This window comes from Podarcis muralis, chromosome 9, assembly GCF_964188315.1.
Source record: "Podarcis muralis chromosome 9, rPodMur119.hap1.1, whole genome shotgun sequence".
NCBI lineage: Eukaryota > Metazoa > Chordata > Lepidosauria > Squamata > Lacertidae > Podarcis > Podarcis muralis.
Window position 1 is genome coordinate 1,087,011 of NC_135663.1, and position 26,019 is coordinate 1,113,029.

The window sequence follows — 26,019 nt, forward strand, 5'->3', positions numbered from 1 at the left end:
GCCTCAGAGCTTCTGCAGAAGTTCTTGGGGGGCTGGTTTGTTCATCAGTGTGGGGACTGCATTACTCAGGAGATGGGGGAATGGAGTTAGCACAGCATTCTGTCCTCATAAACTGACCTGGAAGCTAAGACCTAAAAAGGGCCCTGTGTTTAAGGGTGTTGGGTTCATTTAAGAGGTCCTGAACAACTTGTGTCCAGGGCACCTCAGAGACCAGCTGGACCCTTACACCCCAACGGCTCCCTCCCTGGGATCGCTCACAGCAGCACCACTGGCCACCCCCTGAATAGGCAAGGATCATTTGGTAGCAACAAGAAACCAAGCCTGCGTGTCATCAGCCCAGTTCTGCGGGATGCCCTGCCAAGAGAGATTCAGCAGGCGCCTTCTGCTCTAACCTTCAAGCGCCGGCTGAAAACCTTTCTAGGCTGCCAAGTTTATGCTGGCAATTAAGAAAACTGCAATAGTTAGTTGATCTCTGATTTTAAAATTATTAAAAATGGGTTTATGTATGATTTTTTTAAATAAAAAATAAGTAATAGCAGTATATATATATTTATAAATATATAAAAAACTTCACAGTCTGGAAAAAGGTTAAGCATTTGACTTTTTGCCTTCCTTGTGTGGCTGGGTGGCAGGTTCTGCATGTTGGTTGTCCCTTGCCTTCCTAGGTGTGGCCGGCTGCCGTAATCTCTAGGCGCAATTCAGGCTGCGTTGTGTGTTAGGATTTTTTAACAGTTGAGTGCAAAGGGCTGGGTTCAGCTGCTGGAGGGTTTCTGCAACTGGGTCATTCCCTATCAAGGGGCCCAACTTTTTTACCCCATGCCATCCAGTTTTCTGGATATTTTGTACATGTGCTGAATTATCAAAAGAGCAGTGGCTCTTTCTCTTTCTTGTTTTTGTAAACTGCTTACTGGCAATACCATAGTCTTGCTATTAAGTGGCACAGTATATAAATAAATGGCAGCCGTGGCTCTCCTCTGTAAAGGTCTCTCCTTCTGTTTCCCTTGGTTGATGCGTTAAGCTTTAGCAGAGGAGTTGGGAGCAAAAACAAGATGCAACTTAGAAGTGGAAATGAGCAAGCTCTAATTAGGTTAGTTATTCCTACAGGGAATCTCAGAGAAATGAGTCTCCTTGATGAAATCACGCAGGCGCTGCTTGAATGGAGGGCAAAACATTCCCTGTGGAAGGGCAGGAACATGCAGGCCTTGCTGTGGGTCTTGTTAGCACATCCCACACCTTGATCCTTCAGGGATCCTTACAGAGGGGGGTTATTTCTAACGGGCTCATTGGTCCTGAGAATGCATTCTTGCTCAGTAGATTTCAAGCACATCATGGTTCCCTGTGTGACGGGAGTCGGACCACCCTTGTGGTAGGACAGCTGGGTTGGCTTCTTCACTTGGTGATACGGAGTTCTCTCATCTGGTAGTGGAATGTCATGTCTGAAGGCCTCACTCTCCATTAATGGCTTAGCATTTTTATTAGGGTTGATTGGGAGCGTTTCCACCCCCATTGTTCAGCCCGGACACAGAGGTCCAGCTCCGAGGGTCTTTTGGCGGTTCCCTCCCTGCGAGAAGTGAGGTAACAGGGAACCAGGCAGAGGGCCTTCTCGGTGGTGGCGCCTGGCCTGTGGAACGCCCTCCCTTCCGATGTCAAGGAAATGAACAACTATCTGACTTTTAGAAGACATCTGAAGGCAGCCCTCTATAGGAAAGTTTTCAATGTTTGATGTTTTATTGCCTTTTTATATTTTGCTGGAAGCCACTCAGAATGGCTGGAGCAACCCAGTCAATGGGTGGCATAGAAATAATAAAAGTTTTATTATTATTTGTGTTCCGCCCCCGCCCTACTGGACATGCCCCTTGCAGGCCTTGATTCCATGTTTACTTGTAAGCGGCAAAGAGACCTGCCTTAACAACAACAAAAAAGAAATGCTGTTTTCTTTAAAAGTCGTGCTTGTGTGCGAGCTTCTGGCCCCCTCTGCAAATTAAACCAGCTCCTTTGGGGCGGGGACAAAGTTGCTGAGCTTTTTGGGGATTTTTACAACATTTTTCTTTAAAAATCGCCCTAGTTGCCATCTGCGTTCAGGAAAACTCTACCACTTATACCCATGTGCTGCTTTCGGTGGCCGTAGCCTAATGGCATTCAGGAGACTGACTCCTTTTTTACTTGGCCGCGAAGCTGCAGAGTGAAATGGCGGTGCTGCTTTTGGCTTTTTCTTTCCTGAGCTGTGTGCAGACAGGACTAGACTAGGTATCCTTCACTTTTGTGGCTTGCAGTGGTTCATTTCCAAACATGAAGTGTCATGCTTGTCATGACACGATGACTTCTGTCTCGGGAGGAGAATTCTAGATCTTCAAGACCTGGTCGGGGCGGTTTCATGTGGGAGGTAAAGGCTCAAAAATATGTGCTCTTTTATAAAAAAAAATACTCTGTATGTTTGGGGCTTAAACCCTCGCGTTGAAACCCGGTTCTGGGTTGAGCTACGGCAGAGAATGAGCGCTGGCTGGTTGTGGGGTTGCTTAACAACTTTGTAAAAACTGGGCAAGGTTTTTCTTTCCTATAAATAGGTTCTGAAATGCGTAATTATGGAAACACTCGCTCCATTGCAGGATGCTGGCTTTGACTAGGTTGCTTCCTATATTTTTCTTTTAAATATGTAAGAAACCCTGAGGGCGTGCGCATTGCTCTTTTGCACCGACTCTTTGCACAAGGGAGCCCTTAGGGTGCAGTCACAGGCGCAGTTTCAGAGCTTGTCTGGCCCCCAGCAAAACAAAACAAAAAAACAGCCATGCAGAACAGTTAGGTTTTTTTGCAGGAGGCATGTTTCAGGCATTACGTGGAAGGAAAGAAGAAGGGGTGAAAAGCTCAGGCTAGAGTGCTTCTTCTACTTGCTCCGGAAGGGACTATCTGTCAGCCTGAGAGAAGCCTCCCGTTCCGTGTTTTGTAGTATTGTTCACTCTAATGTTTTAAAATTGTAAACTCCCTTGGCAGAAAGAAGTTGAACCATAAATGCATTAAATGATAAACAAATGTTGGCATTTGAATTTGCAGAGGCAGTGCTGGTTTTTAAAAAAATGTATAGAAATTCAATTTTTATTTTTAAAAAAATGTTTCACATGGAGTAACAGCATAAGGATGCAGCAAGACTTTCCCTTCTTGCTGGTACCTTTGGTTTCTTGAGGTTAACACATTGGTGCTCAATTGCATCTGTGTTAAGGGCATGAACTGATTTTCTATGATGCGCACTCTGTCTGCTGCCTCGGGAGTCATTTAAATCTATTTAAATCTCCTATCTCCTCCTGGAAATTGTTTCCTCTGGCAGTTGGGTGTCTTTCTCTGATTTTGCTCTATTGCATTCCTAGCCGCCAGCTGTAGGAGCGGAAGAGGGTTGCCACACCCTTTGCTGGAGCTGTCAGGCATGGCCTATCCGTGAAGGGCAAAGAGCGGCCAAGGCCTTTCCTGTTTGTGCCAAGGTGGGCAGCCAGGAGTTGATGGGAAGCCCAATGCCCCTCTGGGTGGTGAGCTCCAAACGCTCCTTGCCCCTCTTAAGTTGCGGGAGGCGTGCTTCTGATCCTACCACTACCAGGACCAAGGCAAGCCAGCGGGTTTGCATATTTCTTAAATATTTTAATACCACCTTCGACTGTGAGCTGCCTTGGGTCCCTATTAGGGAAAAAGGTGGGATGATGATGATGATGATGATGATGATAATAATAGAAAATTTCCAGGATGGTTTACAATAGGCTATAAAACGGCAGTAATCAACAAGGCAGTTGACACCACTAAAAGCAATTGCTGGAATAATGCGAAAATATATCCTGGAAAGTCTGTGAAGATATTAAAAAGGTGTCCCTTAATGTTGTGGGCTTCCCTTTGGGGCATCTTGTTGTCCACTGTAGGAAAGAGGATGCTGGACTAGGTGGACGCCTTTTGTCGTCCAAGGTGGCCAATATGACAACCAGAAGCTGCAATAATAATAAAAAATTTAAACAAGAAGAGAGCTGGCAGGTAAAAGCTATTGGAGATCTTTAAGTGAATTGCCCTAAAATTGACTGGCCTGTCATAATGTTATGTCTGTAGCATTGCTGGCTGCTAGATGAGAGGTGGAACGAAGAAACAGGACAGGTGATACTCTTAACAGGCTCTTTGAGCTTGCTGCTCAGGATCAGAATTAAATGTTAACAAAGTGGATCTGCCCTGAGGTTTATGATCCAACCACGCCAGACCTTGTCTTCCATCAAGACGATGTTCTTGCATGTATTCCTGGAACGGTCAGGGTGCGTATGGTCTTTTCCTATGAAGCAGCGAGTCAACTGCTGGATTCCCTCCAGGGTATAAGTGTCTCCCCCCCCCCCCCATCTCTTTCCTTGAGGGAGGAGGGGAACCGGGAACAAAGGACGGAAGCTGCCATGGAGCCCATCAGCCGCCTCAGGTGGTGGATGATGAAACTAAATGGACATTGATTTGGAAGGGGCTTCCTGAATAAAAGACGGCGCTTTGTGGTGAATCACCGAGGTTTTATTACGTGATGCAAGGTGTCTGTAGAAAGATTCTGCTCCCAGAAAAGGAGATTTGCAGGAAGGGGGCAGGCAAGAATGGAGACAGGGCTGCCGTCAGAGAGAAGGTGGGGATCGCTCCTATTTGCATTTCTGGTCTGGTCTGAAATTATTATACAGCCTGTGTTTTAATTGACCGAATGGGCTGCGGTGTGTCTCCTATGCTACCTATACAGGAAGAAGCCTCTATCCTTTCCATTTTTTATTTTTGTTCAAAGGATCCTCATAATTACACCTTGATCTCCATAGCTTGGGGGTTATCTAACTGCTGCCCACCTGGACACTCCTCATTTTCCAGAAGGTTATATTTTTGAGTCTTCCAAGATGAATGCGTCAGGAAACTGTGTGTCCATTTGTTCTTTTGAGTACAGCAGGATTAAAATGTACATGGGAACCCTGGGCTGCTGTGAGCAATTCACCAATTTCTGCCCAGCCCAGAGCTCCCAAACTTCTTTTTCCACATGGGCCCAACATCGTTTGAACAGATTAATATTCACAACCACTGAATGTGCAATAGCAAGCTCTTAACACTTTTTAATTAGTTTTCCACTTATTTGCAGAACCTTAGAAAGGAATGCACAGCAGGTTTAAGCTACTTCCCTTCCTAACATGTATGCTGCAACCTAACATGGCCAGGAGTAACCGTCAGTGTTCAAAAGATGACACCCCCCCCCCCGAGAGAAGAATATGAACAGTATGCATACAGTCATATGGCAGGAGCCATGTAGTTGAATGCCAATATATGGCATTCAGAGACATGCAGAGAGTCACAGGGGTGCCTGGAGTGCCAAGACTCCCCCAGGCCTCACAAGTGGGATGTGAAGTGGGGGTTAGGGTGGGGAGAGAGACAGGGCCGTCTTCAGCATATGCACCATTGGGGTGCAAAGATCTGCCCAGCATCCCCAAATTTAGTTTAGCCCCCGAATTAACTTCTATTATGCTTATGTCAGACACCACGCTTATGCCTCATCTCTTGATTACAAAAGAAGGGAGGAAAAAGAAACACTTTGATTTGCTCATTTATTTACAATGCACTTATACTTAAGTATACAACACCACAACACTTAATAATAATAGTAATAATAATAATAAATTTTATTTATACCCCGCCCTCTCTGCCCAGAGCCGGGCTCAGGGCGGCTAACAACAGTAAAATTACAGTAAAAACATAATAGGGAAAAAAATCCAATTTAAAATACAGGTTAAAATGCAAATTAAAATGCAGCCTCATCAAAATCATAAGGGGAGGGAAACATAAGGGTCAGACTGAGTCCAAACCAAAGGCCAGGCGGAACAGTTCTGTCTTGCAGGCCCTGCGGAAAGATGTCAAGTCCCACAGGGACTTATGATACTTATAAGTATTGTTTAGGCAGCTACTTAGGAGAAACATCAGTCGTGTCAAAGGTGCCGCTGACCCCTCTGCCGCAGAGCAGCTCAATACAGTAAGTAACATAATATTTTCATGTAAGAGTTAATTTCGTGTGCACGGCGCCATTGTGAATGACAAGCGCCATTTTTGAGTCTGACAAGTGCCGCCATTGTGAATGGCAAGCGCTGACGCTGGCGTGGTGCGTCTTTGCTAAGTGAGCGCACAAAGTTGGAAGTACTTTAGTGAAACAGTAGGTATACGTTTCAGTAATACCTAGGTATATGTGTCTTTTGTTTTTCTATCTTGATCTAAATTATTTCTTATTTCATAACAGGTAGATAGTGAAGAGCTTAGGCGGCTTCAGCGGTGGGCGCCTGGTGCCCCCCAGAATTTGGCACCCGGGTGCCCTGCACCCCTTGCACCCTGGAGAGAGAGGGATGGCCCCTCCTATCTCAGGAGCATCATAACTGTAAGGTCTGGTCTGGCCAGGGATGTCTTCCTTGCATTCCCACAGTTGGCTCAGAGCATCTTAATTAAGAGCCGGTGCCGCTTGGTGTCCTGGCTCTGTCTACAGCTGCCCCATGATTTCCCGCAGGATATCCTGTTCCTGTACCAAACATTGAGCAGGCCAGCAGGACTGCTGTGTGCATGTCTGGTCTTCGGACTCCGCTTTCTGGCTCTTGAGCAGAATTCAAGTGGCAGCTTGAACTCTGGGGGGTCTAAGTAGTTTGGCCTCTGGGTCTCTTGGAGGCAGCAGCTGCCACCTCCTGTGTCTCGCTCGCAGTCTCAATGGACAGCAGCAGCAGTCCTGGTGCACAGCCGGCCCCAAGCCACTGTCTTTGCAGGGCTTTTTGTTGATGTCTGTACTAGACATCAGTCTCCCATTCAACCTCTGTAAGCAGCCTCTTAAAATGAGCCAGGCCAAATCTCTGCTGTTCTCTCTAATGCAACGCGGCAGCAATAAACATGGTCACTGCTGCCCTCTGCTTAATTGTGCCCCCTGAGTTTTAAGTAGAAACGTGTGAGGACTTCCCAGAGGCCCAAAACTTAACTACTTGGCCTTTTAGCGACTGCCTAAATCCAGGCCACTAGCTAGACTTGTTCATCGGAGTTTTTCAGCCTACTGTGAAGAGTAGTTTGAAAGAGAAAGCACAGAGGAAAAGCTTGGAGCATCTTGGGTTAGGAACGCTGGAATTCAGAAGAAAAGTGTGGCTTTGCTGCCATCTAAAGGCCAATGGATGCATTTGCTGTGAAGCTTTTCGTTTGCCAGTTCCTTTGAATTTAATCAGCGGCTGAGGAAGAGCATAAACTGGAATAAACTGAATATGAAGGGGTGTCCCAGTAACTGCTTGCTGGGCTTAAGAGGCACAAATTGGAGCATTGGCTGGTCCTTAGCAGTCACTTCTAGCTTTCCCTGACCCTGGTGTTCCCCGGTTGCCTTGAACTCCATTTTTTCTCAGGCCCAGCCCAGCATGATCCATAGCTGGGGATGATGTGGGCACCAGGTTGTGGGCGGCTGATCTATTTGGGTCTGCAGCTTAGGGCTTTCTGTCTCCTACTGCTTGCCCCAGATGCATGACTGAAGAGGGATGTTCTGTAAAGCCTCCTTCCTCACTTTGTTCATGTGTTATCCTAGCTGGATTTAGGCAAGGCCTGGAAGGAATGGGTGCTGAAAAGCACCCCAGAGCTTTTCCCTGGGGTTGTCCCTGTTTGGTTCTCCTCACTCTCTCTGTATCTCTTGATATAAGCAACTGTGATACTCTTCTGCCTTGCCTTCCTGGGACGTGCCTGGGTGGTGGTGAGGAAGGCACTGTTCTGCGAAGGGTGTGTGTGTGTATGCAGGCCAGAGTGTTGTGTGGGGAGACTGCTGCAGCAACGTGTGGCTGTTGGCTTGTGGGTTGCCCCAAGGGACCACCGTCTCTTCTTAATATCCATGTGAAACGGTTAGGTGAGGTTGACTGTGGTATCATTAGTGTACGCTGAGCACACACTCTTTCCACATCTGACCCTAGACAGGCAGTGGCTGTTCTGAAGCTTAATTCAGGCAAGACAGGAGTACTAGTTTTGGATGGCATTGCATTTCCTTGGAGACCAAGGAGCGCTGCATGGATGTGCTCTTTGATCTGTTGCTCCTCCTGGATTGTCCCAGCAGTGCCCAAAAGTGCTTTTACCATTTTAGGGTGGTAGAGCAGCTGTAGCCTTTCCTAACTTGATTTTTTAAATTTTAATGCTGTTTGCTACTCTGTAGGTGGTTTAGGTTTAGGTTTAGGCTTTAAAAAGCAGAGTATAAACTTGTGAATCAACTGCAAATATGTCTCAGTACAAGAAGGACACTGACAAACTGGAACGTGTCCAGAGGAGGGCAACCAAAATGGTCAAAGGCCTGGAAATGATGCCTTATGAGGAACGGCTAAGGGAGCTGGGCATGTTTAGCCTGGAGAAGAGGAGGTTAAGGGGTGATATGATAGCCATGTTCAAATATATAAAAGGATGTCATATAGAGGAGGGAGAAAGGTTGTTTTCTGCTGCTCCAGAGAAGCGGACACGGAGCAATGGATCCAAACTACAAGAAAGAAGCTTCCACCTAAACATTAGGAAGAACTTCCTGACAGTAAGAGCTGTTCGACAGTGGAATTTGCTGCCAAGGAGTGTGGTGGAGTCTCCTTCTTTGGAGGTCTTTAAGCAGAGGCTTGACAACCATATGTCAGGAGTGCTCTGATGGTGTTTCCTGCTTGGCAGGGGGTTGGACTCGATGGCCCTTGTGGTCTATTCCAACTCTATGATTCTATGATTCTATGTATTGAAAAGGCCTTTGCAAAGAGAGCAGCCTGCTTAGACTACATGCCATGGATAAGGTTGGAAGCAATGTGTTTAAAATCTGGGAATTTAAAACTGGAAAGTTTCAGGCAGCTGAGGGATGCCTTAAATTGAAGATATCCCCACCCTGGGGCACGTAGCTGAAGCTGTGTCTGGTGGCAGAAGTGTTGTCTTGAGGGTCTGCTGTGATGGCAGAGCAGGCCGGGCACATGTTCAGTGCTCTGCTTCTGTAAAAAAGGCTGCTTGGATCCACACACTTTGCAGTCTTTAGGACACAGCTCGCCTTTGGGTACATCAAATGCTTTTATTACAGTTAAAACGCCCAGCTGCTGCCTCTTGTCCCACTTCTTGGTGCTTGAATGGTGCTTCTGCAGCTCAGAAGCCTCCCTCCAATTTATGAGGAAATGTGCTGTCATTCAAGCTGCCCTCCTTGTGGGTCTGTGCCTGCTCTGAAATCTGTGCGCAGTTATGACCTGGATCTGCCCCTGACGAACGGGCTTGGCTTCCGTTTCTCTTGTGCTCAGGTCAGGGTGAGGCCTTCCAGGACCCTTTGGAAAAACTAGCAGAATGTTGGCCGCGGTGTTGGGTGTGGAGGGGCTTAAAATGGAAGTAATTTATTCTTTGCAGCACTAGATGGCAATGTAATTTCAGAATGTCCCTTCTGTAGCTCCTTGTACCTTGCCTAGAGAACGGTTATTCCTGGCAGCGGTGTCCTGGTGCCTTTCCACATTACTTGAGCAACAGTGCTGTACTTTGCTTCTGCATGTTGCCTTGACCTAAACTCACCTGCAACGCTGCATTCATCGTCTTGGACAGGCTTGCTTAGATCTCTCCTCTTGGGGGTTCTGCGCTCACTTCCCCCTTGTATGTGTTCTTTGAACAGACAAGCAGGAAATACAGGATGCAAAATAAAGAATCAAAGAGCGCCTTGCTAAAAACACTAAAGAACAACCATGCAAAAAAGCACTGCCTTTAATGCCTTATATCTCATAGGGCTTTTCTTACATCCTCCATATGTTCTCTGGCAGGAAGGTGAACATTCTTGGCAAAGGTTCTGTACTTGCTTCGCATTCCATCGCTTGGGATTTGGTGGCCCTCTTTCTTGCATTCCTCGTTGCTAGCAGTTCCAGTGTTCTGCTAACTTGCTTAAATTAATTTGGAAGATTTATATACTCTTCCTTCCCGCCCTCCATACTGGTGATGCTGTATCATTAATCAATAGTAGTGTTTCTGCAAACTGGCGGCCGGCTCCTTAGCCGGGAGGAAGGATGCAGTCCCTATTGAGTAGAAGAACAGAGCACTCTGGTCTGCGGAAACTGTTTCCCTTCCGATCTGGGCACAGTGAGAGCTGCAGAGAAGTGATCTGGGGAAGGAGAGGGATTATGCCAGGGCTGTCGTTGAGCTGCCCTCCTTGAGCAGGCCCACACAAGGTAGCCTCCAGGCAGTGTTGCGGTTCTGGGAAGTCATGTCTTGCCCACAGTGCTATCTCGGTATCTGGGCATTGGACCATTTAAGATATTCTTGTTTGCAGTCTCTGGGGTTAAGCCAGCTGTGCCTGCTTGCCAGAGGGAGAGGGTGATCTGTACAGTCAATATGCCTTAACTAGGCTTCTGAAGGGAAGAGCTGAGCGATTGTTTTAAACATGGAGGCCTGCCAGTTTGCTTCTGGGCTACTTCAGTCTGCTGTGTGTCTTGCTGGGGCTGTAAATTGAAGGGCAAGAGGATAATTAGGGCTCATTAGCAACTTTTCCTTGTTGTGGGTTTTTCTAGTTGTGGATTTTGCGGCTAAAGTTAATTCGAGTAATTAACGAAGCCTTAAATGTTTTAACAATGGCTATTGCAGATGGTTCTGTCCTTTGTGGCTTATGTAGGCCAAGCTCAGGGAAACCTTATGAATAGTTCAGAAGCTTGAGATTGTGCTGCTACGCAACTCTTCAGTGGGGCTTGAGCAGGAGGTGTTCCCCGTGGATTATGCCCATGGTACTGTTCTTGTCTCTCATTCTCCCATTCCTTAATTTCCCTCTCTTCCCTCCCTTGTGCTAAGACGTCACTCCCTTGGCACAAGCAAATGGACCAGGTTGTGTCACCCTGTAGCAGCATGGGCAGCGTGCAACAAGGCCACTTAGGCTGCAGCCTTCACGGGTACCTGGGGAGAAATGGCCACGTTTCAAAAGAACCAAACTCTGAAAGTTTCAGCCCTTTATCTCTTAGAAAACTTGGGGTGATGAGATGTGGGTGTGATTCCTGGAAAATACAGTGGGTGCTGTAGAACTGAGTGCAAGGCAGACTTTCAGTTGTCAGTGACAGTAGCATAAAAACCGCTTTGTTTTGTGTGAGTTGACACCTGGAGGGCTGATGAATGAAGGGCTCCACCCTTCTTAGTAGCAGGACACGGCGGGAAGTTCAACCTCGCTCACGGCTCTTCCCCACTGCTTCCCACTCTGACCTTCCGTCTCTTCCTCCGGTGCTCCAGTTCAAACACATGAGGATAGATCAGAAGGGAATTTTCTTCACCTGATGATTTGGTTCCCTGGCCTACTTCCTCCCCCTGGGGATTAGATTGCCATGTGGAAATTGCACCTGCTCCAAATTGCTTTTGGGAAGGCTTTGCTGATGGGTCATGTTTTAGGCTCTGGGTTCAACCAGAACCAGTGAAGGCGGTGAAGATCCTGTGTGAGTGTCTGGAGGTGGTTGGAGGATGGATGGCGGCTAACAGATTGAGGTTGAATCCTGATAAGACAGAAGGACTGTTTTTGGGGGACAGGAGGCAGGTTAATACACTCTCAACAGTACAGTGGTAAAACGCCATCAAGAGGTCCTTTGAGAGATTGTTTTTCTGGAGGATTCTCAGAAAATATAACCTCTGCTGTGCTCTCTTCATCAGGTCTTTGCTGTTTTCTCCCCAGGTTAGGTCATCTCTCACACAACACGAGGTACCACTCTAACTACTTTTATCCCACTATTGCCCAGACCTCCAGCTTCCAGAAGCTTAACTAGGACACTATCTATCTATCTATCTATCTATCTATCTATCTATCTATCTATCTGGCCCTGAAAATCTATCTGAATCCTGACAAGACAGAAGTACTGTTTTTGGGGGACAGGAGGCGGGCAGGTGTGGAGGATTCCCTGGTCCTGAATGGGGTAACTGTGCCCCTGAAGGACCAGGTGCGCAGCCTGGGAGTCATTCTGGACTCACACCTGTCCATGGAGGCGCAGGTCAATTCTGTGTCCAGGGCAGCTGTTTATCAGCTCCACCTGGTACGCAGGCTAAGACCCTACCTGCCCGCGGACTGTCTGGCCAGAGTGGTGCATGCTCTGGTTATCTCTCGCTTGGATTACTGCCATGCGCTCTACGTGGGGCTACCTTTGAAGGTGACCCAGAAACTACAACTAATCCAGAATGCGGCAGCTAGACTGGTGACTGGGAGCGGCCGCCGAGACCACATAACACCAGTCTTGAAAGACCTACACTGGCTCCCAGTATGTTTCCGAGCACAATTCAAAGTGTTGGTGCTGACCTTTAAAGCCCTAAATGGACTCGGTCCAGTATACTTGAAGGAGCGTCTCCACCCCCATCGCTCAGCCCGGACACTGAGGTCCAGCTCCGAGGGCCTTCTGGTGGTTCCCTCTCTGAGAGCCCTGTTTAGGGAAGCTTTTAATGTTTGATGGATTGCTGTATTTTAATATTTTGTTGGAAGCTGCCCAGAGTGGCTGGGGAAGCCCAGCCAGATAGGCAGGGTATAAATAAATAATAATTCAACGGCCACAGAACTTGGGGGCTACTGGTAAGAAGTTCTTTGCATGGCTTCCTTGAGTCATATGGAAAGATTTGTTCCGCAAGCACCTTAGGGTAGTGGAACTTGAATTGCTTCTACTCAGTTTGTGATGCCTCCTGGTTAGGATTACATAGGTTGGTGTGTATATGTGAGAGAGAGAGACTGAGAGGGGATTAAATGCGGATCCTTTCACCTAAATGGGTAGGTGGGTGGGCCAGATCCCACACGGTTCTGGCTGCTTCCAGCTCACGCAGGCCAGCTTTTTCCATGCTGGCTGCCCCACGGGTCTGGGGAGCCTGTGTTGTGGGCAGTGGTTCTTTGGCCACCTGCGCTGTTCCTCCTGAAGGCCTGGCCGTGCTGGAACACCATGCGAGGGAAAGCGGAACTGAGTGAAGGACACCCCAGCCGCCTCCATCTGAGCCTGCCTCTCATTAGAGCGCAACACTTTTCCCAGCGATGGCCCACACGGCACGAACACTTTCAAGCGGCTCCGAGCCCCGCTGCGGCGCACTGCTGGATGCCTCCCGTTGTGACGGCCAGTGTGTTTTGTTTACAGCGCATCATAAAGATGATTCACTCCCTCCCTTAATATCAACCAGCTTGGAGGGGCTAAAATCTATCTCGCCTGGGTGTAGGGCTTGTTCCCATCAACCCTACACATGGTGCGAATCAACTGTCCTTCCAACTTGAAAGGGCCTGGGAGAGGCGGGCTCGCTTGCTGACGCACCGCTTTTGTTCTGGGGGGAATTGTTTCCATTGTGTCCTCCACAAGGAGGGAAGCGAAAAGTGTCGCTTGTGGCCAGTTCCCTCTCCATATTTCTCAGTTGGGGGGATCTGTGCTGGCTGGAGCAGGGCTGGCTCGCCTGCCTTCTGGGTTGCTCCTTGCATTTCCTGGCACTCGCTGAGGCCATATGCGAGCTCCCCCACCCCCCCAAAAAACCCATCTTTCTCTCGTAGCCCCAGATGACAAAAGGCATGTTCCCTAATAAGAGCGCTGAAACCAAAAATGCTCCCCTGTAGCTTAAATTGGAGGCATTGTTCTTTATTTCCTTTCTGATGGAGCTGGGTCTGGATCTGCTGGCACTCGGCAACTCCAGGGTGGCTGAGTTTATTCCTTCTAATTGGCTGGGCCTTTAGCAGAGGCTTCACAGTTTCTTTTCCCTGGTCAGCCAGAGGTCCAGCTCAAAGCCTCTGGGCATATATGGAATGGAAAATGTTAGCAGCAGAGATGGTCATCTTGGGGTGCACTGGCTGAAGCCCACACATCCTGTGGATTTCCCCTGACTCTTTAGATGAAGTTTGCATCTTATGTTGACCTAAACAATGCTATTATTCATGCGCATGGTCTGAAAGCGGCTCATTGGCAGTGTTTGAAATACCAGGCATATTTTGCACCTGGCCATTGGTCACTTGCAACCAGGTGAAGATACTTGCCCAATGTATGGTGCCTGACATCTCCCCCATCATGCATGTTGTTGTTGTTTAGTCATTTAGTCGTGTCCGACTCTTCGTGACCCCATGGACCAGAGCATGCCAGGCACCTCTGTCCCCCACTACCTCCCGCAGTTTGGTCAAACTCATGCTGGTAACCTCGAAAACACTATCCAACCATAATTGGATAATTGGATCTTGCCTGTTTTCACATACTAGCAACACATCCTGTAGAGTGCTATCTGCTAGGAACCAAAAAGTCATATTGAAAAATATGACCTTTGAACTGTCTGGCCCCCAAATGGCAAGTAGACATTCCGTTTTGGTGACTGTAACGTTAGTTTAAAAAGCCATTTGGCACCTAGTTTATATATCTTGAGTTTTTAACATGGGCTCACACCAATTGCTTTTTGCTTGTATCTTTCTGGCTTGTCCATTTCTGCAGGCAGAATGTGTTTGCTCCAGCCGAAACTGGTTTGTATCCCATGCTTGAATGTTGAGATCTGGCCTTCTTGGCCCTCCTGAGCCCCTGGTGGGTTGTGGGTTCCCATAATAACCAGTTGGGCTATTGGTTTTGATAATGGCCAGTAGTAAGGTGAAGGTGAGAGATGTCAAGCGAGTGATGGGAGCCCTTTTCTTCTACTTCAATTCTTTAACAATACGCTAAGAAAATCCCATAGGGAAGACTGGCAGCAAAGTCCCAAAGCATATGCAATTCGGATTGTCTGTCACTAGTTGAGAACAGTACAGTTGTGGCTGCAGGTAAAGAACTGGTTTAAGTTGCACGCAGTTGGCTGACCCCAGAAAGTGAGTGCGAAGAGTTTCCCCTTTGAGGTTAGCAAAAGCAGGGGCCTGGGGTCACGGTGGTCAGTTAAAACCAAAAGATGATGCTATTGGCAGGCAGTCTTGTCCATCCCTCGCTATCCTCCACCAACCGCCTGCTTCCTGGCTTTGCCCCATGAAGCCCCAACAAGGCCACAACCTCCTCATCCTGTTACCTGAGGCCAGGGTCTCTGGACCCTTCACTCTTATCACTGAGCTGCGTAGAAGGGTCTTTTCTATTTTTGTGCCTTAGAACATTTCAGTGCGGCCAACTGGCTTAGCAGTGGTCGTAGTAACAGCCCCCTCAATTTTCCTAGGGGTGGCTTGCCATGCCCTTCTTTAAATTGCCGTGTTGGTTTCCTGTGCACCTCAAGACCCAGCAGAAACACCTCTTCCGTACTTCTAAAGCCTTCCATGGCTACTCTGCTCTTTCCTTCTGACGTGTCTCCTTCAGCGATCCTCCAGCTCCACCATCTGCAGCTGTCTGAAGGTTCCCAGCTCATTCTAGACTCTGCATTTGTTGCCCTATGGCTGGGAACTGCCTCCCGCATCTCCTTTGTGCTCATGGATGGAGCTCTGTAGATCAACGGAGTGGCCTGTTTCATCTGTGGTTGCCCGTGCTCTCTGCTCTATGAAGAGCGGAGCGTTTTCCTTCCCGCTCTTGGTGCTGGTGGGGGGGCAGGTTTGGGGCATCCAAACTCTTGCTGACCTCTCCCAGCCCACGCTGTGACTGTTTGCATACTTGTGCATTAAGCAAGCAGCTCGCTTTTTGTTCCACTTTATTTTTAACTTCTTCTAATAAACAAAATGCTAATGCTTTTATGTCGCTTAATGAGAAGAAAATGTCTGAAGGTTAAAAACCATCGTGGCATATTTTGCCTTTTTAAATTGAAGTCCAGGCTTTTGTTCCATTTATTAATTGAAACCAAAAAGCGAGACGTTTCCGTGCCCCAGAAAGTGATCAGGCTGTCCCGGCATGTGAATTCCTGGGGTCCTCTGTTTTCCCTGCTGCCGGCTCCTCCTGCCTAAATGGATTTCAGTTGGGAGCTCCTCATTTAGGGCCAGCAAAGGGGTCACATTTGGACCTGCACCTGTCAGTGGACCCTCCGGCTTAGGCAGAGTGGCTGCAGCGCATGCTCATCACACTTTCCGGTGACCAAAAAGTCCATTGGCATTCTACATGTCTTCCAAGGGGCTTTAAGTAGACTATAGAAGAGAATTACAGTGGTACCTTGGGTTACAGACGCTTCAGGTTCCAGACTCCGCTAACCCAGAAATAGTACTTCGGGTTAAGAACTTTGCTTCAGGATGAGAACAGAAATCGTGCTCCGGCAGCGTGGCGGCAGCGGGAGGCCCCATTAGCCAAAGTGGTATCTCAGGTTAAGAACAGTTTCAGGTTAAGAACGGACCTCCAGAACGGATTAAGTTCTTAACCCGAGGTACCACTGTATGTGTCATCCATACAACCACCTGGGGGCAGGGGGAGTTGGTCTGATCCTGCACATGGCTCCTGTGTTTGTGGCTCATGCTGCCATGTCCTGGCTCGCTCCTTGGGATACTCCTGAAAGGGACCTGCAGTGGGTTGCATGTGAGTGATTCCCTGTAATAATAATTTATTATTATTATTATTATTATTATTATTATTATTATTATTATTATTATTATTATTATTATATTTATTTATACCCTGCTCATGTGGCTGGGCTTCCCCAGCCACTCAGGGCAGCCTCCAACCGAATATCAAAAAGACAATACAGCATCAAACATTAAAAACTTCTCTAAACAGGGCCGCTGCATTTCCTGACTTGTCAGCTCACAGGTCAGCAGAGCTGAGTTTAATCTGTTAATCTTGCTGGTCCAAAGCGATCAGATGCTTTGTGCGGCCCCGGCCTCTGACCTGCAGTTGGGACCCCTGCATGCCGTGAGCAGGATGCTCAGGGGGGGACATGTCAGAGCTGCTTTTGCCTCCTGGTTTGTGGCCATGTAAATGCAATAAGACAGTGCAATGTGGAATCACTTTATTTCCAGGGTTCAGATCCTAAGGCATCTGCGGAGAGAGTGCGTGGACCAGCTTTAAGAATTATTCTGGGCTTGTGCTGTGGCTGAGCTATGTGGCAGCTTTTCACAATTGTGAGGGATAGCCCCTCTCTCCGTTGGCTTCCTCTCCCTTAGCCCATCTCACCCCAGTGCAGGCTTGCAATGAAAAGAGTTGTGTATTAGGACTAAGCCAAGCAGTCGCTAGATGGCAGGCTCTCCTTTCTTAAAAAAAGGCACATTGCTAGTTTGATGAGAGTTGTAATGCACCAGGCTGCAGCCTGTGTCTAATGAAGATATACTAATATCCAGATTTATCACCTTTCATTAATTACAAGAGTGCTTGTTTTTAGTTTCCCCCCTGTATAAAAAAACAAGTTTCCTCCCTTTGTACATGAAAATGCTGAGGTCTACATACTGTGCCTAAGACCAGATGATAAAATTTTACTACAATGTTGATGGTTTCCATTTTCATCTTCTTGTTTTATCCCCACCCTGCATCCCATCCCATATTTTCCTAACTGGTGAAAGCTAAGAATATTAGCAAAAGCAACCAAGAGGCTTACAGCACCTTACAGACTAACAAATTTTATTCAGGCATAAGCTGCCGTCCACTGGAGCCCAGATGTAGGCTCTGGCGCATTATAACCCAGGAAAGCTTGTTCCACAATGAAATTTTAAGGTGTCCTTGCAGCAGAAATGTTTTATGGTAGATGATGATAAAACAAGCTATGCATATACTGTATTTTAATTTCCCCCAAACCTTTTGTGGGAGGGGGAATGTGAAACGGAGGTGCCATTTTTATGGCTTTACTACAGTGGTAGTAACTACCAGAGTAGTTTACTCTGGTTATGAACGCTTCAGGTTACGATCTCCCCTAACCCGAAAGTAGCTACTCCTGGTTGCAAACTTTGCCCCAGGATGCGAACGGAAATCGCACGCCAGAGGCAGGCCCCATCAGCGAAAGTGCACCTTGGGATAAGAACGGTTTCAGCATAAGAATGGACCTCCGGAACGAATTTAGTTCATAACCAGAGGTACCACTGTAGTTCTGTTAAATCTTACATCTTTAGTCAGGAAGCTGCTTGGGGATCTGCTAGTAGTTTTTGGCTTTGCATTGTGCCATTCAGAGTTGTATTTAGTACTGGGAGATGTAAGATAGAGTGATAATGGGACAAGTCTCCAGTACAGTGATACCTTGGTTTAAGAACAGCTTAGTTTATGACTACTTGGATTAAGAACGCTGCAAACTCGGAAGTAGGTGTTTTGGTTTGTGAACTTTGCCTTGGAAGCAGAACATGTTGAGTGTGTTCCATTTGTAAATTGCATCCCCCGCTGCTATGGGAAAGCACGCCATGGTTTAAGAACGGACTTCCGGAACAGATTAAGTTCATAAACCAAGGTACCAGTGTAAACGCCTTGTTTAGGGTGTATTGTCATGAAGAGGGGTCTCCGTCAGGGCACTCCAATACATGTCTTTACAGAGGGTAATGCTATTAAGTTCAGTGGGACTTGTTCCCAGGTAAGTGCGCATGGGATTTGTAATAGTTGTGAGGGGAGGCAGAGGAGCAGCTGCATTTCGAACTGCAGAGAAACCTTAAGCAGTGTCTTTAGTCAATCCTAAACCGAAATGTTGGAGTATAAGATAACAAATCAGAATTCAAGAAGAGAGCACATTTCTTCTGTTGCCTCATATTAGGGCTTGAATGCACTGTAGGGCATCCAGAGGTGTTTGCCCTGTTGTTGTTGTTGTTCATTGAATTTATATACTGCCCTATGCAGTACCTGGAGGTCTCAGGGCAGTTGTGCAACGGGATTTCCAGTTTCTTTTCTCCGCCCTCCAGCCCTCTGCATGCCCCCCATCTGCTCCAAAGAGTCCCCTAGGATTTGGGGGTGCATGTGGAGTTGCAGGGGAAGGAGAAGGAGGAGAACACCTGTTGCTTGAGTGGCTGCTTGCTTGTTCTGCGTCTGCTCATTGGGTACTCCTTTTCAATGTGCTTTCTTCTGGATGCTGAGACCTCGCAGTCCAGCTGTGGACCAAGGATGTTCTTGTCCGCCTACCAGCTTCTTCTCTCATCAGGTTACTGGCTCTGGATGCTGTGTTCCAGATCCTCGGACTCTTCTCCTCTTATTCTTTGGCTTCCCACCCCTCCCTTCCATGCCCTCCCATTCAGCATTCTGCGGCTGAGCAAGCAGGTGGCAAAGTCAGCCATGCAGATGCGGTGTTGACTCTCGCTTCCTAAACAGTCCTCCGGCAGCTTCTCTTTTCTGAATGGCTGCTGCTCATAGCAGATGGAAAGATTATTTGTGAATCGCCATGTGATGACCTTAGTACTATCTCTCTGTGCGTATTTCACTCTGCTGTCATCCACCTTGAGCACTGTTAGATTAAAAGCCAGGATATAAACCTTTTAAATACCAAATAAATTGCTGCAGACATTTTTTAACTAATTCGTATTTTATTTTAAATAATTGAGACCACTCCTATCTCTTGAGTAGTTCCTTGCACTTCTGTGATGAGGGAAGTGAGGTGGGGAAAAACCCGAATGACAGATCTTGTTGTGGTGGAAATCATACTCTTTCTCTTGCAGTAAAATCACAAGGTGTTGCAGTGCATCCTTTCTCCCCTTCCTCCCCACCCTCAGCTCTCCTTCAGATTCCTTTAGTGAAGTTCAGTGACTGAGAGCGGATTCTGAAGGTGTCTTTCTGCCCAATCCTCTTGGGTTTCATCCAGGTCTGTCTATGATGGTGAGGAGCATGGGCGCTTCATGGAGAAACTCGACGCTCGCATCCGGAATCACGACCGTGAAATCGAGAAGATGTGCAACTTCCATTACCAGGGCTTTGTGGATGCCATCACTGAATTCTTGAAAGTCAGGGCAGAAGCCCAAAAGCTCAAGGTAAGGAATGGGATCCATCACTGTGGGCAGTGCTTAGGATTCCTGTGAAGGGGCAATGAGCTCCTTGGAGGAGGCAGCAACCTCTGTGTGCTGGTCTGAAGGAGAACCGCAAGTCTAACTGCAGGTTCACTGCAGACCTATGTTGGAACAGCAGAGAATGCACTACAGTCTTGGGTTGGATGCTGGTATGCAGGATTACTGCTTGCTATTTGCTCTTGAGTAATAGCTGTAGCTGCCTTAAAGTGGGGGGAGTAAAGTAGAACTTCGCTCTGCAAATAACACTGATCTCTGGTGCGTTTGGTGCACAAAGTGTTTTGAAGTTTATGCCACAAGAACAAAGAGTTGCAGTTGTTTGGCTCAGGGCAGCCCTTGAGCTGCAAGCTTGAGCAGGTGTTTTGGTTGAGTTGCCAATTGTGTCTCCCATGCCCAGATGCAGTAGAGCATCAAAGCTCATTGATCCTGGCAGAGTCAGTGAATGGGTGGGCTTTGAAGCTCCACTGTATCAGCCTGCTTAAAATGTTGCTTGGTACAAATTCTATGCCAGTGAGGTCTGTGAATTCATGCCCTGTCCAAGGAAATAGTAGGTTCCTTAGAGAGGCTTGCTAGAGTTTGGTGGCAGCTGTCAGGGGATCAAGCTCCAGAGAAGCGGACACGGAGCAATGGATCCAAACTACAAGAAAGAAGATTCCACCTAAACATTAGGAAGAACTTCCTGACAGTAAGAGCTGTTCGACAGTGGAATTTGCTGCCAAGGAGTGTGGTGGAGTCTCCTTCTTTGGAGGTCTTTAAGCAGAGGCTTGACAACCATATGTCAGGAGTGCTCTGATGGTGTTTCCTGCTTGGCAGGGGGTTGGACTCGATGGCCCTTGTGGTCTCTTCCAACTCTATGATTCTATGAACTTGCATCTTCCCATTCAGTCTAATCATAAGATGCCTGGCTTCAAGGCTGATGTACGTAACTTGACTGTTGAAGCGTCTCCCCTTGCAACCATGCATTCTTCTGAGACCAAAAGTTATTTCCTTCCACATTTTTCCTTTGGCTACCAGCACCATTGTTCAATATTGTAGCAGGCTGAGCAGCTCCTGTGTGTAGTCAGAGAAACTCAGTCCTCCCTTTTCCTCTTCAGATCGTGGGAAGCATAAGTGTTAGTTCTCCCTTTGTGTGCTGATGAATTGCCAACTCTGTTGGGATTGGCATGCTAGAAGCTTCCACCTGTGGCCTGCAGTCTGTTGCAGCGCTGGGTCTGGGCTGGTGGCTTCCAGTTGGAGCCTCACTTCTGGGCTCACTAGGGCTCTTCAGAGGCCTATTTCACTGGCCCTCTTCCATCAGTTTTTCACACTAAACCTACGGATTTCAACTGGCCTGTGCATGCCTTGGTAGGATGCATTTGTGTTGCTTTTGACCTCTAGGTTGCCTTGTGCGTACTCTCTGAAGCATGGGGAGGCTGAAGAGCATCTCAGGCCTTCTTCTGTGACCCTGGTGCCCAGCAAAGAGGTGTGTTGTCGGTCATGAATAAAGTGTCACAATGCTCTTGCTTTTGTTAAAACATCTCCCAATCCTTGGTGACATTTCATAACCGCGCTCACTTTTCCCGGTATCTGGGATCAGTTTGCATGACAAGATTTCATGTGGGCTCGTTAAGCCGAGGAGCATCTTCCAGTTCATACAGTCTCCTTTTCCAGCCTGACGCCCAAGACTTTCAACTAGGTGCTAATTGAAACAACGATGTGGTTTTCTCTTTGCAGAATCAAGTCACGGACACAAACAGAAAACTGCAAATGGAAAGCAAAAAAGTAAGCCCAGGGTTCTAGTGTTGGGGAGGGGGAAAAAAGCATCAGGTGTGGGCTCTGGCCATTGTATGGGTGCCAGACATGTTGGGCTTGTGTGCCAGGGAAACCGTGTGATTCCAAGGTGGAAGGTCACTGTGTGCTGTGATTTCCTTGCCTGTCTTCCATTTCCCTTCCGTGCATTTTCTATGCCTCCTTGGTGAGATCTGTACAAGAACGCCCAACATCCAGATTTCAGACTGTGGAGCATGGGAAATGTGAGTGCAAGAGAGCTCCTCTCTGGGAGGCCTTACAGGGAAGAGTTAGTTAGCCCAGAGTGAGAAGCTCCATGGCCCAGCCCCACACTCCCCTCTCTGCTCTCATCTCTGACGTGTGCCTTGCTGGTGACCTTCCCTCTGCCACCTGCAGCTGCATTTCCTGCTCCCTCTGCCTTTCCTCCTTTGCTGCCCTGTATGTTTGAAACGGCTTCTCATGTAGGCCATGCTTGCTAGCAACGGCTACAGTCCACATAGGCCAGGAATACCCTGATCCATTTTCCTCATCGTTCCTTCATCCTGAATGGATGGTTGGATGGAACAGAAGATGGTCCTGTTGCCTTTGAGCCAGTGTGGTGTAGTGGTTAAGAACGGTGGACTCGTAATCTGGTGAACCGGGTTCGCTTCCCTGTTCCTCCACATGCAACTGCTGGGTGACCTTGGGCCAGTCACACTCCTCTGAAGTCTCTCAGCCCCACTCACCTCACAGAGTGTTGGTTGTGGGGGAGGAAGGGAAAGGAGAATGTGAGCCGCTTTGAGACTCCTTAAAGGGAGTGAAAGGCGGGATATCAAATCCAAGCTCCTCTTCTTCTTCTTTGAGCCTTTGGTATGCAGCAAGTGATGTTGACTTGGAATGCAGTGCTAGTGGTTAAACGGAAGTTTCTTTTACAGCTGGTGGGAGCGATGGAAGAGCTGAAACAGTGCCGGCTGCAGCAGCGCAATATTTCCGCCACAGTGGATAAGCTCACGCAGTGCCTTCCTGGTGAGAGACGAAGCAAAGAGCGTCTGCATGGCTCTAGATAGGGCACCAGCACCCCATTTCTTCTCTTACTGACTTCTGTATCCTTGTGTCTCCTCTGCTCTAGTTCTGGAAATGGATAGCAAATTAAGAGAGCAAATGAAATCTAAAAGGTAAGCTCATAATGGTGGCCGGCGTGACAAATGTGACAGCGTCTGTCTGGAGGTCTTAGCTTCACTGAAACAAATGGGCGGACACCCCAATAACGGAACAGCAAATGGCACAGCCGGCTCAAGGCATTTTGGCCTCTGAGGCCGGAAACCCAAATGCTGCTCCCGTCCTGCAACCCAGAGCAAGCCCCACTGGGCGCTCACTTCCCTCTTGCTTCAGTGGGGCTGCTTGCGCAGGGGAACTTCCCAGGGGATTGCTCCATGGCTCAGCCTTTGCCACTCACTCTGTGGAACTTGGTGCTGCCTGGCTTCATCCCACAGAAAGCCTGTCTCTGGGAAGCCCCTTGGTCCTGTTCAGCCAAAAGCAGACTGGGTCCCTTGCTGCCATGATGCATATACGTCATACCTTTGTTTTCGAACAGCCTAGTTCTCGAACATTTTGACTCCTGAATGATCAAAACCCAGAAGTGACTGTTCTGGTTTACAACTGTTCTTTTGGAAGCCGAACGTCCGATGGGGCTTCCCTGGCTTCCGATTGGCTGCGGGAACTTCCTTTGGTTCCTTTCCCCCTTCTTCAGCCACTACAATACAGAAGGGGTAACGCCCCCACTCCTAACCTATTTTGACAGTGATCCTCATAAATCACGTTCAAAATATACCCATGGCAAGTGTCTTGCATAAAACCATTGCACCGGCAGCTTTTAATGTCTGGTGTTCTGTTGTGTTTTTTATATTATGTTGGAAACCTGGCGGAGTGGCTGTAGGCGGAGTAAAAGTAATAAATTATCATCATCATCATCATTCTCTTCCTCCTCCTCATGTCTAAATGACCAAGTAGAGATGGATTTGAGGGTTTCTTCTAATAATACTGCCTTGCATTTTCCCCATTTTAAGTCTCTTTTTAATGGTCTTATTTTGCCTTCTTTCTACTGAGGCAGAGAGCGTGTGATAATTTATATCTTAATCAGTCCCCCTGTTGATGTACCAGCTTCATTCTCCTCGCACCTGTGAAGCAAGCTGCAAGGGGAAATATCCCCCCCCCCCCAAAAAAAAATATCTAGTTTTCCTGAAAGTCAGTTTGGTTGGAGAATATTTGACTACTGTCTGACTTGCTTGGCTGTCAGTGAGATGGGAGCCTCTTTTCTCCCATGCTCAGCCAGATGGGGGTCAGGTACTTAGTTTGAAGATCTGTCTCTCTAACAGTTGAAAGATGCCTTGGACTCTCCTGCCTCTTCCTCCTGTCTTTGCAGCTCCAAAAGGCCTCATCCCAGTCTTCCAAAGGGGTGAGCCGTTTTGGTCTGATGCAGCATAAACGAAGCCTCTTCAGCCTTTGTTAGTCTTTCAGGCTTTTTTGCTGCCGTTAATCCATCTCTGGACGGCGTCCCGGAAGTCCCTTGGGGTGAAAGATGGCACCACGTCGAGCTGGCCTCCAGGCTCCCCTCATGAGCGCAGGAGCCGAGGCGCCACGGCTGTTGAGAGGCTGAGCAGGGCACAGCTGGGAGGCCTGGCTTGGGAGCTGCGCTCTGAGGGGTGGCGGGTGGGTGGGTGACAGGGGCATGTTTGGGTCCGCATGACCTCACTGGCTCGAGATGTCTGTCAATGGGAAGAACATTGGCTGCTCTGGCAGGCTGTCGGGGGGCCTGGGTGGCGAGCGTAGCCAAACTCCACAGGTCCCTTTGGTCATCCTTCAAACAACAGTGTCTTGAGATGAAGCAAGCCTGGCCTGCGTCTGTTCTGCTGGCCTAACGTCTGGCTACTCGTGTGACCTTTGCTTTCTCTCCAGAGGAGCTGCATTTTATTGGAACTAGCTTTACCTAAACCTCATGGCAACACAAACAGAGCCTGGATTCCTGGAGTAAGCAGCACACTGACTTTTGCTCTTGATGGCCTCTACAATTTTCAGTTAAAACAACTTCCCTTTCCTCTAGTTGCACATTATGCAAACATTGTTTGGAGACAAGGACATCTGAGCAGTTCTGTGTGTGCATTTTTCAACTGGCATGCACACTTTCTGACTGGACACATTTTTAGTGGCAGGGGGTGTGAACGCCAGAGTGTCCTGACCAAACATCTTTGGCATGTGCTACATTCCTGCCGAAACCTTTTCTCAGGACCCCCAGAAACTCCACTGATTTCACCCCTGGGCTTGAAAAGCTTGGTAAGAAGCAGAATCTATTTTCTTGCCTCTTAAATAAATGCAAGCTGCTTTCCAGCTCTCTAAAGTCTCCTGGACCACCCACCTGCCTGCACCTGTGGGCACCCATTGTCAGGACTAGCAAGCAAGGAACTGTTGCATGCCTTGGCCCAGCAGGAGGAGAACTGGGAAATTGTTGCTTTCGGAGGAAATCTCCCCAAAAAAGTATGGATCATAAATGGGCTTGTGCAGTGCTCATGTTGTAAAGGAAGTTTGTGCAAGAGAGTCCTCTTGGATTGTATCCCCTGCTTGCAATTATTCTTTGCCCAATCATGATATGCTTCACTTGGACTCAAAATGTGTTGGCTAGAATCATTGTCCTGCCCGCTGCTAGGTTCACCTTTTGTGTCTCCTTGAATCCTTCCACTGACTTGCCTCCCCTTTTCTATGTCCAGAAACCCTCTCCTCTCTTTCTGGTCCAGGATGCCAGTGCCTTTGCTCCTTCTCTCTAAGTTGCAACTTTAATTTCTCTCTGGGCTCCTCCTCTGCCTCTGTAACCTAGTTCTGATAGCAAGGCTGCCATTCTGCCTAACTTTGTACAGCTCTTATTCCTTGGGAATTCCTTCTTATTCCAAGAAGTCCCATCATGGTGGTGAGTGACAGGCCCTTCTTCACTGGCAAAGTGGGCTATATGCTAACCAGAGCCTTTTCCCAAGAAGGAGCCCTGGGCACTTATACAGTTTGTCTTCCCACTTGTAGGCCGATAGACACAAGGGTGGGGTGAGTAGGCTTGGGTGTCAGTTGAGCTATAGAAGCTGTATGGGACCCTGGTGTTTCTCGTTTTAGAAGGCCAAAGTTTTGCCAGTTGACCACCGTCTTCTGGGAAGCTGCGGAATTGAGTGATCTTTCCTGCTTCTGATGAACGTTGGTCTTCTCTTCCAGACACTACCCTGCCCTGAAGACTCTGGAGCACCTGGAGCACCTGCACTTGCCTCAAGTGAGCCATTATCGCTTTTGCAAGGTCATGGTGGACAACATTCCAAAACTGCATGAGGAGATCAAGGAAGTTTCCATGTCCGACCTCAAAGATTTCCTGGAGAGCATCCGTAAGCACTCGGACAAAATTGGCGAGACAGCAATGAAGCAGGTGAGCTGAGCCATGAGCACTAGGCGGGTGCCATGTTGAGCGGAGTGGTCACCTTTCGATGTTTGATACACCTGTGGTTTGC

General features: G+C 48.0%; 1 protein-coding gene across 7 annotated transcripts in view; it reads left to right on the forward strand.

The window, feature by feature from the left end:
* The window catches only part of EXOC6B (exocyst complex component 6B), a 214,287-nt gene that overhangs the window by 8,906 nt on the left and 179,362 nt on the right, over positions 1-26,019 (forward strand). For all 7 annotated transcript variants that reach the window (XM_077933690.1, XM_077933687.1, XM_077933686.1 and 4 more), the window contains exons 2-6: positions 19,540-19,705; positions 21,452-21,499; positions 22,420-22,510; positions 22,614-22,659; positions 25,733-25,937. In XM_077933690.1, the coding sequence (XP_077789816.1) occupies positions 19,540-19,705; positions 21,452-21,499; positions 22,420-22,510; positions 22,614-22,659; positions 25,733-25,937 (556 nt within the window). The remainder of the gene's footprint in view (positions 1-19,539; positions 19,706-21,451; positions 21,500-22,419; positions 22,511-22,613; positions 22,660-25,732; positions 25,938-26,019) is intronic.